The 13,638-nt window shown below is 43.3% G+C and overlaps 1 protein-coding gene across 1 annotated transcript; it reads right to left on the reverse strand.

Moving 5' to 3' along the window:
- Nucleotides 1–2,929: 2,929 nt before the first annotated feature.
- On the reverse strand, nucleotides 2,930–10,238 carry PPIF (peptidylprolyl isomerase F). Its single transcript, XM_032191148.1, has 6 exons — nucleotides 10,080–10,238; nucleotides 9,536–9,566; nucleotides 8,630–8,718; nucleotides 6,063–6,159; nucleotides 5,197–5,272; nucleotides 2,930–4,340 (listed from the first exon to the last, which is right to left on the reverse strand). The coding sequence occupies exons 1-6, from the start codon at nucleotides 10,236–10,238 to the stop codon at nucleotides 4,205–4,207; spliced, it is 588 nt and encodes a 195-aa protein (XP_032047039.1). The 3' UTR covers nucleotides 2,930–4,204.
- Between the last annotated feature and the right edge of the window lie 3,400 nt (nucleotides 10,239–13,638).

A 13,638-nucleotide genomic window follows, 5' to 3' on the forward strand; every position in this document is an offset into this window, starting at 1 on the left:
TCGGTTACGCTGCTCTTCCCCAGGCCAGCTGGGGTCTGAACGTTTTGCTGGATTCCTGCAAGATGAGGATGTCGGCTGCACTGCTGAGTAAGAGTTTGCCTCCATTCTTCTCAAGCTACATCAGTCCCACTGATGACCTAACTTTAAGATTTGTTTACTTAACCGGCTAATAAATAATGAGCAATTCAGAGTCAGTGTTGACCTCTGATATAGTTGCACTGAACTCAAGTTAACAACACCAGCAATGTTTTTCGTCCAGCCATGTCCCAGGACACCTCTGTCAGCTCCAACAACAGGCAGTGGATACTAACAACCTCCTGCTCTGAGGTGCCCCAGGCCTTTCTCCATTTGAGCATGGCATCTGAAGTCAGCCAAGTTTGTTTCCACTCAGATCCCCTCTACCAGAACAACCTCATGGTGCTACACTCAGTTTCCTCCATGTCCCCTCATTGTATGTCCCTCACAGCTCGCAGCAGGGTCCTCCTGCACCCCGAATCTCAAGCCTGGCCCTGCTGCCCTCACCTGAGCGCCGTGTGTGTGAGGGAAAGCACTGCCTGGCTGCTGCTCGCCGCTCTGTGGCTGTCACCTCCTTCCCCAGCTGCAGCCTTTCTGTCCTGCAGCTCTTCCAGGCTTGCAGCACCAATTGTCCTTTTGGCCTGGTTGCTTCTAAATTGGGTTGAAAGCGCCTGTCCAGCTACAGTTTCTCCGCTAGCAGCAGAACATCCAAATTGTCCTTGAAATGCCATATAAAATGACTTGCTCTCATTCCAGCAGCTTACTTCTTCGAGGCCCTGCTTGTCGACACGCTGCTACCAGCAGCGTACATGCTGCAGCACGGGCAGGACCCCGTGCCCCAATGCCCTTACTTCGAAGGATTTAAACTGCATAAACAAAAATAGATAGCCTCAGTCAAAAGCAATTTATGCAAGCAGAAAGTCTGGAACGCAATTAAACCCTGAGAGTAAACAAAACCCTCTGTGAATTTGTTGGAACAGCTTTGCCACACAAACTCCGGTGATTTTTGCTGGGGGTCGGTTTGTGCTTTGCCGGGGCACCCCCGGACCTGCACGCGGCGGGGGCAGCTCGCAGGGGCACAGCCGCCCCCTCCCTCCGCTCGTCCCACAGCCGGGAGAAGCGAAGCGAAGCGAAGCAAAACGAAGCAAAGTGAAGCGAAGCGGCAGCTTTGGCCCGGCGGGGCCGGCCCCGCACCGCCGCGGCCCTGAGGCGGCCTCGCGGCGCCGCCCCGCGGGCAGGCGGGGAGCGGCAGCGGGGAGCCCGCCCGGGAGTCCCGGGCCGTCAGCAGCCGCCGTGAGGGAAGGGGCCGGGGGGCACCTGCCGCCGCCCCGCTCCTCGCAGAGCGCCTCAGGGCATTCGGGCTGGGACCGCTGTGTGAAACATGAAGCGAAATAACCCGGACAGTCACTTTTTGACACAAAATAGACTAGCACAGGCTTGGTGTAATCGCTCTGCTGCATCGCCCACAGGGGCTCCAGTATCTCAGGGCAGGGCAGCGGTGCCCCAGCCCTCCCATCAGGGAAGCGGCTGAGTAGGAAATGGCGGGCACGGGGGCAAAGTGGCCTCTCGCTGCACTTCACCTGCCGTGGCAGCCCTTTTCCATACTTTAATACAGTGTGAATTCAATTAGCTCCTCTAGCGTCACTCAGCTGCTTTACACTGAACCATGTTCTGAGTTGCTTGGAGATCAACCCTTTTTTACCAGAAGAAAACAAGGAAAGCACCTACCCTATTGGGATTTGACATCTATACAACCTTCCAAAGTTATCTGGGGCACTTCCTTCTCTCAGAGATGAAATGGATTAACTTTAAAAGCAAGAGCCCTTTTCCCTCCCTGGCAGAGTTCATTGCTGTAACAATTTTGCCCTGATGAAATACAAAATCCCAGTGAGGAAGGCACAAGCAGCTGCTGATGTTGCCTAACTCTTCCTGTTCCAGACCACAGCCTTCACGCTGACACAATGACAGAGCAAGGCTGTGGAGGGAGAAGCCTCTTCTGCTAGCTTTATGACACACCAGGACTCCTAGGAGAGGGGCAGACGTGCTCAGGGGCCAGAGGTATACCCAGGAGGAGAGTTACTAGCAAGGCTGAATTCCACACTACCTCAGGAGCTGCAAGCGCTGCTTGGGACACAGGTGCAATGGACAAGCAAACCAAGACCAACAGCCATGGGCCAGACCCCCAACATGCTAAAGTTCAGCAACGCTAGGTCCCATCACACCACTGCCTCTGGTCCTGAGCTCAGGAGTAACAGTACAAACTCAAGCCATGTTGCTACATATATGCATATAGCCTCAAATGTCTATCAAGAAGCTGGAAAACCCCGTCAAAGCAGAATTAAGAATAAAAAAAGCAACACAGAGCAGGTAAATTTACACTTTGCTCATTGTTATCCCTGCAGCTGATGGAATAAGCCAGACATTTTAAAGGTGCATTGCCCTGGTACCATTGCCCTGCCTCTTGATGGCCATATTTCTGGAACAAGGTAGCTTCTGATAACCTGCAGATGAGACTCATTACAATGTGGATGGAGTAAAATAGCACAAGTGAACACAACATGCTTCAGCACCTCACATGCCTGCTTTCAGGTAAGTGCCCAAAGTCTTGTTTAAGAAAGGGAAAAAAAAAAAAACACACCTTTTTGTGGTAGAACTGCATTTATTTTCCATATACAAATTAAGAGAAAAATCATTATATCAAACTAAAATAAGCCTAAACAGCACAAATTAATATTTCAAAAATACTACAAAGATAGATTAAATAGGAAAAAATAACTGTCAATTCCATTTTCTGTTAAATTTCTCTCAGAATACTATTACGTACACACAAGAAGGCAGCCCTCAGTGGAAAAAAGTGTAGTAAAGAATAGCTTTAAACCCCTGTATTAGCAGAACACAGTGGAAGTAATCACAGTTGAGAAGAGCTATCACATTTTATTTTTCTCTTCAGTAACAAGATTATCACACAAAAACAGTCAAGTGCTTTTCCCACAAGCATTAATACTTCACAGCTTTAGCAATTCTTAAAGTAATATTGTGAGGTTCCAACAGTTGTTACTGCTCAAGGACTCCACATAAAACATAGTGGTTTCTACAAATGAAATGTGTTTATCTGATCAGCTGAATTCTCCTCTTCTCACGCATCAACCACAACAATAATGGTTTTGCTGCACCCAGTAGGCTATGCGACTCCAGTGACCAATTCTGACTCCTGTTGATGATGCATGAGAAGAAACCATAATCCAAGGTGGGCCAACTTTGCAGAACTAACAGTACAAAAAAAAAAATCACTAAAATCTATTTCTCACTCAAGCAAGCTCATTACATTCTGATTATATTCTTGAAGTGCAAAAATAGCTGATCTATTGAGTACTGTGCTGTATTCTTCACAAAAATATGTCTCGGAGCAGAATTGTACTTCTATTAAGTTCACTGTTGCATAGTAAAAAAGTCCCATCATCTTTTGTCTCATTTGTAGCCTTAGCGAACTGGTAGAGCTCTACCAGCGCGCCACCTCATCTTAAAGCAGTTCACTTAATCCAGAAGTCAAATTGCTCCGTTGAATCAAGTAAGGATCAGTTCAGTTTTAAACAGTGGTCAGACTACAGAAACTGACAAATTAAAAACCCACAACCACACATATTAATTCTAGTGGAAAGACTTAAATTGAGACACAGAAAGAAAACATTTGATGGTATTGTTGCCTGTAGTTGAGAGCATTAGTTAGTATCTTTTTTTTTTTTTTTAAATGAGACAACAGAACAGATGACTACTTTGGAACCAAAGGGAGCATTGTTTTTCTCAATTTTTCTTTTATCTATCTGTCAGTTACAGAGTATTTTGTTGTCAACTCTACCACCAATTCCAACACCCAAAGCATCCAAATAGTAAGAAAAGCATTAACAGAACAGTCAGATATGCTCTCAATTACCATACTACTCCTTTTAAAACACAGTGGGAATCTCTACCAAGAGAGTGTGGTAGTGACTACCAAGGTACCTTGGTTAAAACATGTTTTTATTGAACATTTTATGCTTTCAAGCAGTATTATTCAATAGAAATATAAAAGTAGGACCAAGTTAAGTAGAAAATACGGCTCCATAGGTGCTACTTATGGAATCAGAAATGTTTTGGTTCTGTGATCCATTTTTCACAGCATTGAAGTTGTCCTAAATGGCAGGTCAAAAGGTTATGACAGCTGGCCACAGTCAGTAATAACAATCTTCTTGGACGTCTTTCCACTCTTGGAACCAAAGCTCTCGATTTTTTTCACAACATCCATTCCTTCCTTGACATGCCCAAACACGACATGTTTTCCATCCAGCCTGTAACAGAAATAACAAAGGCAGATTTACATAAAACAGCAAAGACTGGACCAAATCAAGTGCAGCAAAGGGATGTAAACAGATCATCATAGCTGTTACCCGCTGATCAACTCTGATTAGGGGAAAGGGACAACTGCACTTGCAGTGACAAGAAAAACATTTAGCTCTAGACCTTGCATGTGTCATGAGGGATATGGGACCTGTTTTGTTGAGACCCATTCCTTACAGCTTTTCGGTTTACACCACAGCACAGAGGTAAAGTTACTCTACCTGCAACTATGATGGGGCTAGAAGCACGGTGAGTTAGGCCAGCCTGTGTGCCACACACACTGCAGACATGCTACTGAAGCCCCTCAAACACTGCTCCAGGTTAACACACCCTCAGTCACCAGCACAAATACTGCATTTGTTCAAGTGAAACAGGCTTAACTAGTTGCCATTAAGTCCTGTCCTTAAGTTCAGTGTTTTTTTTTTTAATTTTATTTTTATTTTTTATTTCTGTACCTGACCATTAAATTCACTGAGTTTCGTTTTATGCTTGGACCACAGAAAACTGGACATCAGTGCACAAAGTACTGAAATAAACTGAAGAAAAGAGAGGTGCACTAACATAACTACAGAAGGGAGAGAAATTCAGACAGTTTATAGGGTCTTACCTGTGTCTGGAGTAGTATCAACTGCATGTAAAGCTACTTGTTACCCTCACAGCCCTTCCTCCCTCGAGTGGCACAAAGCCGTCTGTTTTCCCGTTACCGTCAGGTAATGTGCAAATTAAAAATCACAAACTAAGAAAACTAAAAACCCTCTGGTTCTAGGCATCAGTTCATTAGGTTGATATGCAGGGCTACGAACGTACCAGTCTGTTTTTGCAGTGCAAATGAAGAACTGAGATCCATTTGTATTAGGTCCTGCATTGGCCATCGAAAGAACACCTGGAACAGCAGCAGGTTATTAGATCAGTATAAACAGCATGCCGTAGAGAAGACAGTTTTCTTCCACATATTTAGATTAATGATAGACAGACAGAAGATCATGTGAAGGTCACGTGATCTCCAAATGACTGCTAATACTGACTTCTTGCCTTGAACTATTCCCTCCAGCACAGCCTCTCTTTTGGTGACAGCAAGAACTCTGGTAACAATTATTTGTACATGTCCTGTATGTAATTAATACCAGGTAACCTCTACTGTGTTTCAACAGCAGCAGTAGTTCCTTTACTATGAGGAAGTAACAATCCCCCGAAAAGAAACTTGGGATTTAATCAGATGTGTATGCATGGGTTTCCCTTTATTTTTTCTAGATTTCATTTAATCTTATAAGGATGTGGTTGTGTTAGATAGTAGATAAATCCCAGAATGCTTTATTTCACTTCTGCAATGACCATTCAGGTATAAGTTCAACTCTGACTTAGAAAAAAAGGAAATCAAAGTAGTAATTTGACCTTGGTAGAGTTTCTAAGTAAAACACACACAAATACTGATCTTGATTTTGCATAGTCCTTTTTATGTAAGGAACAACATCATCTGTTATGGGCTGACATATTTGTACTGCAGTCTATAAATAAACACATGCCAGGGACAATGCAATGTTAAACTTCAGTAACATTTCTGTACCTACCACATGCTCCACATATCTAAAGAATTTATAAAAAATATATCTTCATAAACAATGCGTCATTACAGGTTATAGTCATCAGAAGGCAGAAAGAATACGTTCACTTACCAGGTCCTACATGCTTAAGTATGAAATTTTCGTCTTGAAATCTACTTCCATAAATGGATTTTCCACCAGTTCCATTATGATTTGTGAAGTCACCACCCTGAAATAAAAATGGGTATTGGGTTTAACTTTACTAGCACACAAAGCATTATTTTATACCAGAAACAATGCTATCAGAACTGTACTCGCCTGCTCTCATTTAAAAGTAATAAAATTAGCAAATTTTCTCAAATATCAGGTTAAAAATGAGTATGGTCACAGGAGGATTTAAAATCATGTAACTAGATGAAAATAAAAAAGCTAAAAGCAAATTTCTGCTCCAGATATTGCTGATATTCTCCAGTTGATGTCTCTACCTCATACAACCACTTCTCTCTATTACAAGTCTTGTTCCCAAATGTGATGCAGCAATTCAGCAGTGATTTTAAGAAACACCTTAAATGCCTCAGAGCAAATACACCCAAATATATTAATCAGGCAAGCCAGGAAAACTCCCACATTCACCCCCTTCCTCTCCTCCCTTCTTTCTCCCAAGAGGGATAAATACTGGTCAGGGTCTCCAACATCACTGTTTGCTGCTTCCAGCTTTTCTTGCTTAAGCACTGCAAACTGGGAATGCAGCACTGAGCAGCCACGTAGGTTCCCCTTATTCTAAGTGGACAGACACAAGTACCTTTCACCTTTCAGTACAGCAGCATGACTTTGCTTTCTAGATTTGGATAGCCCCACTCAAACTCAGAGGTGAGCTGACAGGTAAGTGAGAGACATTTGGAATCTCTGGGAGTTGTAATCCTGAACTTTGTTTTTATTTAAAGATGTAACTGAAGAGGCCATTCCTCTTGAAGACAAGTCACAAAAATCAGGCCCTTATGCAGTACCTTTTTTTTTTTTTTTTTTAGCAAAACACAAACCTCTGCAGTAGATCCTCATCTGCATCTCTACCCTGTGCTACATCCAAGGTGTTCTACACTGCCCTCTGCCACACTGCTTGCTGGCATAGACATCTTTCAGGTTAGGCACAAAACCTAACAAGCAAACCCCACACCACAGCGACTCCCCAAGGCAGCTACTAAACACTGCTCCCAGCAAGCTGCTGTCTCCTCTCCCAGAAACTATGCTACCCAGGCTGGCACACCACAACTCCCTCACGTGGTACTCATCTTTCCATTTGCACCCTGAGCAATCCTTTATGGGCTATATTACAGCAACACCTATGCAATCCCACAAGCATGCTTTGCATGCTGGGTGCCACATGGAGGCATCTTAATTACCAAGTCCAAGCCATCATCTGGATATGATGAACTCCAACTAGGCATACCGATCACCTGAATCATATTAACGCTCCATCTCAACAAGTGGAAGGACCTCTGGCTTGTTTCATCTTGCTTAACAGTATGTGGAAACCTATGACAGTATTTCACTTCGGTAATGACTACTGAGTAATTCCTGAACATTAATCCATCATCTCACTGCATCAGAGTATCCTAGTATCCTCATTTCAGGTCCATTTGTGGAGACAAAGGAGGGAAGAGGCTAGGAGGACCTGATTACACAGAACTTCTCAAACTAGTGGTACAACTTAGTAGAATTTCTGTCTTTCATATATAAGTATACTCCTGATCCCAGAAAGACTGCTAAATTGTGTCCCTTTGTCAGCACCACAAAAATGGTGTTTTCAGTTCAAAGGCAAGAAATTAGTTCCTTTACAGCACACGTGTACCCTGCCTCTTAGTAGAAATGGGTCATATGAGGGCCTCTTGTTCAGACAACTGTATTTTTAACTTAAAGAGGATGACAGACCACCACAGTCACCAGTTAATAAAGCAAGCCCACTTGTTATGACCTTTATCTCAAATTGTTTTCAAAGCTGTACTACAATCCAATGCTGTTCAAATGTAGAGAACAGAGGACCTCAACTAAGGAAGAGAGGACCACTAGGAATTAAACAATTCAGTGCACTACAGCAGCAGAAACCTGTTCACCTGCAAAGTACAATAGAAAAAAAATACTTTCAAGAAGGCCAAAAAAACCCGCATACCAACATCCTTTAAATAAAAGGAAAATCTTCTGTGTGCCATCCCAAAAGTTTATCCTAACCAATTGTTTTTGCTCCTTCCTCCCCTCCAAATTAGAAGGACGTTGAGGTTAAAAATGTTGTTTTTTCCCCAATGAAACACATTATTTACTGTGAACAAATTATGCTACTAAGAATGGACACACTGTTTTCTTAGCTCACTCAGCATATAAGGTCTCTTCTAATTCTACTCACAAGCGTGTGCTATTCATCAAATATACCCCATGCTTCAGTATGCTGTGATAAAAGCTTTGCTTTAAGCCATTTTTTAAGACAGCCTATACAGAATTCACATTTATGAGTACCACAGATAGGCTGAGCAACAGCCAGAGCCAAGAGAGCAAAAAGACAAGCCCCACTGTCACTTGTTCATTCTGCAGCTGGCAAAGACAGCCACTTGAAATGTTACCACTAGTCTAAAGGATTCTAAAAATACTTGAATAACGTACAGATAATTTTAACAGTGAAAGCAAAAACAAACAAAGAACAACATTACCTGGCACATAAACGAAGGAATCACTCTGTGAAAAGTGGATCCTTTATAACCAAATCCTTTTTCACCAGTACAGAGAGCTCTAAAGTTTTCTGTGGAAACAAAGCATAGAACAGTATGTTCCCATACATGACACGTAATGAAGTCAAACACAATTAACGTCACTAGGTCCCAAGATTATATACTTCAAGAAGTCTATTATATCTTTAAGGTATTATCAGTTGGTTGTTTTCATCCTCAAAGAAACACTGCTACAAAACCACAGAAATAAAGCAAACCAGGGTACAGACAGAATCCTCCCTCGCACTGCCCTTGGATTTTGCTGTTACACCTTCACACCCCTGAGTCCCATCACTACGGAGTCAAAGATCACAATTTCTGCATGTTGTGCCTTTGTTCTTGAGATTACTGTGGAAATGATGCTTTTCCTTACTCTGTTCATCTACTGAGAACTGAAAGAAAGCTACAAGTTTTTCAGAACCACTAAGTAAGCAATAAGGAAAGAAGCATGTGGAAAAGCACAAGAACTTTATAACCTGGGTACACTAGTTAACTAGTGACAAGGAAGATAAAACCCTGTATGCTGTTATAAAACCCTACCAAAAGGAACTCTTTGTGGGTTTCCCTTTCCAGTTTGTTTTGTGGTTTGATTTTAATAAAAGGCAACTCATTTTCAAGCATAGTTATTCACCACCGGTAACCCAACATATGGCCTGTACATAAGTTCATAGAAGTTACAAAATAAAACTATTTGAAACAACAAACTAAAACCCTAGCACCGTTCTGACGAAGTTCAGAACATATTTCTTGATTTCACAAATGGGGAAGGAAGATGGAAATAGTTTCCCTAAGTTAAGGGAATGTTCTTCCTGCCATTTTAAGTATGAAATTCTCAAGGTGATGCTCTACCTGCTGTCTTTGGGACCACATCAGCTTTCAGCTGTTGAAGAAATAGAAAAGGAAGAATTAGTCAAGTTTTCTGCACATACATGCACTGAACAACTTGCGTGCGGTGAGTTGGTGCAATTGAACCCTTCTACCTAAACGCGATCTATCAGAAACCCCAAGCCATCCCAAAACCATGTAATACTCCGGGTATTGCTCTGGCTAACTCACAGCATGCCCTTCTATACAAATGTTGGCTGCTTACTGCACACCACCTGGAGCCCCGTCTCAGAGCCGCTCCAATCGACGGGCACACCCTCACGACAACCCCCAGCTACCTCTGAGCAGGGCCCAGGGCTCGGAGCCGCCGCGGGCACAGCCGCAGGGGCCGAGCCGTGCCCAGCACGGAGCCACGCGGCGCAGCCTCACCGAGAGGCCAAGGAGAAAGGGGCACAGACACCGCCCCGCAGCCCTACACCGACCCCCGGCAGCCCCCACCGCTGCCCTCCCGCCTGCCCTTGGCGGCGCGGCCCTGCCGGACACTCCGTCCCGTCCCGTCCCCCCATACCTCCAGCACCACGCGGCCCAGCGGCTGCTCGTCGGCGCCCACGTCCAGGTAGACCAGCGGGTTCCGCGGGGCGCCGGGCCCCGAGCCGCAGCCGCGGGCGAGCCCGGGCCGGGGCCGGGTGCGGGGCAGGAGGCGGCGGGCGGCGCTCAGCGCCTGCATGGGCCCGGGGCGCGCAGACACGGCGGGGCCGCGCGGCGCCGCCTTTTATCGCCCTCACGGGGCGGGCGCTGCCGGCATCCCGCCCGCCTCCCACAGAGCCGCCTGGCGGCACCAGCACCGCGCCTGCACCGCGCTGCAACCGGGACGGCCAGCCTCCAGCCCCCGCCAGTCCTGGGCCCCAGTCCTGCCCCGAGCACAGAGGTCAGGGCAGGATCCCAACGTACAGCATTTAACAAGAGCTTTGACATACCGATTCAACAGCTTCCAGCTCACTGGATCTCTCTTAACCCTGAGCATCAGTATCAGCGCTCTTGGCAATGATTTGGAAGCTGCCCTTCCCAAACCTGCTCCCCGTTGCATCAAGAATCTGCTCCAGAGATTGCTCCATTAGCTTTATGTAACGCGCCCTACTTCTTGTGCTGGAGGAAGCAAGTTGAGTTACCCACCTGTGTTGTGCTTGGCATGATTTTTAGACTTACACCTTTGCACCTCCCAGTCATGTCTTTTCCAAACCAAAGTTGCAGCCAACTTGATCACTACTTATAAGAAAGCTGTTCCGTGCCTCTAATGCCTCACCTTTAATGCCCTTCTCCAAGGTGTTTCCAGTTTTATGATATCCTTTTAGAGATGAGGGGATCTTTGCACAGTATCCAAAAGAGGGGTAAACAATGAATTTGTACATACAGTGCCATAACGGTGTTTTCAGTTCTGCTTTCTATTCCTTTACTAATAGTTCCTTCTACATGTTCGCTTTCTGGCTGGCCTGGAACATTTTTATGGACCTTTTTACCATAACTCTCAAATCTTGCTAAGTTGAAACAGTGAACAGAGCCACTTCTATGGAAAGTTAGGAGTGTTTTTGCATTACTTCATTTGCATTGATTTCTATCTGATACTTCATTGCCCAGTTGCTTAATTTCATTAAATCCTTCTTAATTTCTTCACAGTTGGCTCTCTTTCAAACTATCCTAAATAAAGTATTATCATCTACGAAGCAGGTGCCTATGAGAATCATCTGGTTTGGTTATGAGAAATTCCAGTTGGTATTTATAGCCAATACAGCATATAACATTTCCAAAACAGCAAACTTCTAAGTGATAGGTAGGACAGGGGAGATGATTAGCAATTTTTCTAAATCTCTCAATGTGTCCATTACCATGGGCTTTAGGAGAGAATCCAGAGAACAACAGAAGCAGTAAAAGCTTTAGAAAACATATTAGATATCTGTAACATATACTAAAGGAAAATACCTACCCTTGAGATTCACAAGCGGAAAACAGGGATAAACAAAAGCTTGAAATGTTTATTTGTCTTCTTAGATTTAAGTACTGGGACTTAGGGGAGGGTTTGTGTTTTTTTGTTTTGACTACAACCCCCAAAATACTCTACACCAACAAGTAGACTCTGTGGGCTTAAAGGTCCTTGACAGACGAAAAGGTACACAAAAAGAAAAAAACACATCGTTCTAACAGCAAGCCATCCTATCCTACCATGTATCTTCTATTCAACAGTCGTGCATCACCCCATAAAATGAGTTCTAGAACTTGGGTAAAATAGCTGCACATTTAAAATGGACAGTGGAAATTTCAGCATTTGTTGTCCAATTCATAACACAAGGCTGAAGTAAACACAGCTGATTAAATGGTGGGACTTTGGATTCAAAGCTAGAGAAATTACAAAAGGAGCAGGCTGACCGAGCAAAATGGATGTGTTCCCATACAGCTCTGACCACGAAAACACACACACTAAGGAAAGAAGCTGTCAAGACTCTTACTGCACATGAAACTGAAAATCAGCTGTTTATTTTGTATAGTGATTACCAGCTACAATTATTATTATTATTATTATTTTTTAATAGTAGCTAAGTCAGTATGTATGTTTCAGTTGCCTTTTATGCTCTCAGCTGCTAGTCTGTTTTGGGAAATAATTTAATCGAGTCATCAATCTGTTTAATTCTCTGGTAACCGTAAGAAAGATGACCACACTCTTTTTAATGTTTTAATTGTAGTAGCCACTAGAAGCCCAAACCAAAATTAGCATTTGGTGTTGAGTTCTGTGCATACCTATAATAAAAGACAGTTCTGGCCCTGAAGGCCTATTATTTAATAAGACAAAAGACGAGTGAAAGAAAGTATCATCTTAATTTTGCAGTTTGAAAGCACTGCCAGAGCAGCTTTTAATTGTTTTGCTAAGAGTTCACAGGTATCTTTGGTAGAGCAAACAATGCTATTTTCCATGTTTACAGGCCTTTGCGAGAAGCAAACCATCTCACTCTCTGTCACAGTGGTGATTTCTTATTTGGGAATATAGGCTAAATCATTATCTCTAGGCTTATGGATTAAAACTGCTAAATCGCTCGTTATGTTTTATTCCTGCACAGTCAGATGAGTTAAAACTTGTACAGACAGTATGATAGGAACTTCTGAGTTACACAGAGGTCATTTTCCAAGAAAGACAGAAATGAAAAAAAAAAAAAAAAAAAAGAAAAAATATACCTCTAAAAAGTCTGCCAAAGACCACCTTGGATCACTAGAACACGAGGCCCGGAGCTAGCTCGGTGAAGTGAAATGATTTAGAGGAGCATTGAAGAGATCTGTTTGAAGATATGTTCATTGTTGAAATCCTACAGCGCTTGGCTAGGAAACGAGTGCACCCTGAGATATACAGGATAAGTGACTGAGGGTGGTGGCTCAGACAAAAGTGAAGACAGAGGCCTCAGCAGAGCCATCAGGGAGGCTGGTACCAGAAAACCCAGACTTAAGGGACAATGCAGAATTTACAGGCGGATAAACAAGAAGGACATATTTAATAGAAGTTTCTAAATTGGCATTTTTAGAAAGGCACCTATTCAAGGACTCAAGCCATACCAGAGAAATTCCTGCACGGGAACCTTATAAAATGCAATAGAAGTATTTCATATTGATACATCGCTTACAACCTGAATGTCTTTATAAACAAGACTGTGTGGTTACTGCATAAATTTTACCATTATGCCAAGATGGACAGGAAACAGAGCAGTTAAGTGATTTTTCAAAAGCATCAGAAAGAATAAATGCTTGAAATGTAGCTTAAATTTGGGAATTTTGATTCCAAGGAGCAAGAAATGGTGTAAACACCTAGCAGACAGACACTGCACTGGTAAGAAAAAAAAAAAAAAAAAAAAAAAAAGTGACAGGCATTCCTGACTGTATCTGGCCTACTGGTCTGTAACATGGGAATGCAGGTTAATTGTGTCAGTCAGTCTTGGATTGCTCATGTTGGATTGATCTTGGTAGCTACGGTAAGATCACATTTTCTACCTACCAACTTCAAGAATTCAACTAAACACAACTCTTCTTTACCCTTGATAGGATCTTCATGGGGTTGTATGCTTGGACCATGCAAACAACTCAAATAGAGA

This window comes from Aythya fuligula, chromosome 7 (assembly GCF_009819795.1).
Source record: "Aythya fuligula isolate bAytFul2 chromosome 7, bAytFul2.pri, whole genome shotgun sequence".
Taxonomy (NCBI): Eukaryota; Metazoa; Chordata; class Aves; order Anseriformes; family Anatidae; genus Aythya; species Aythya fuligula.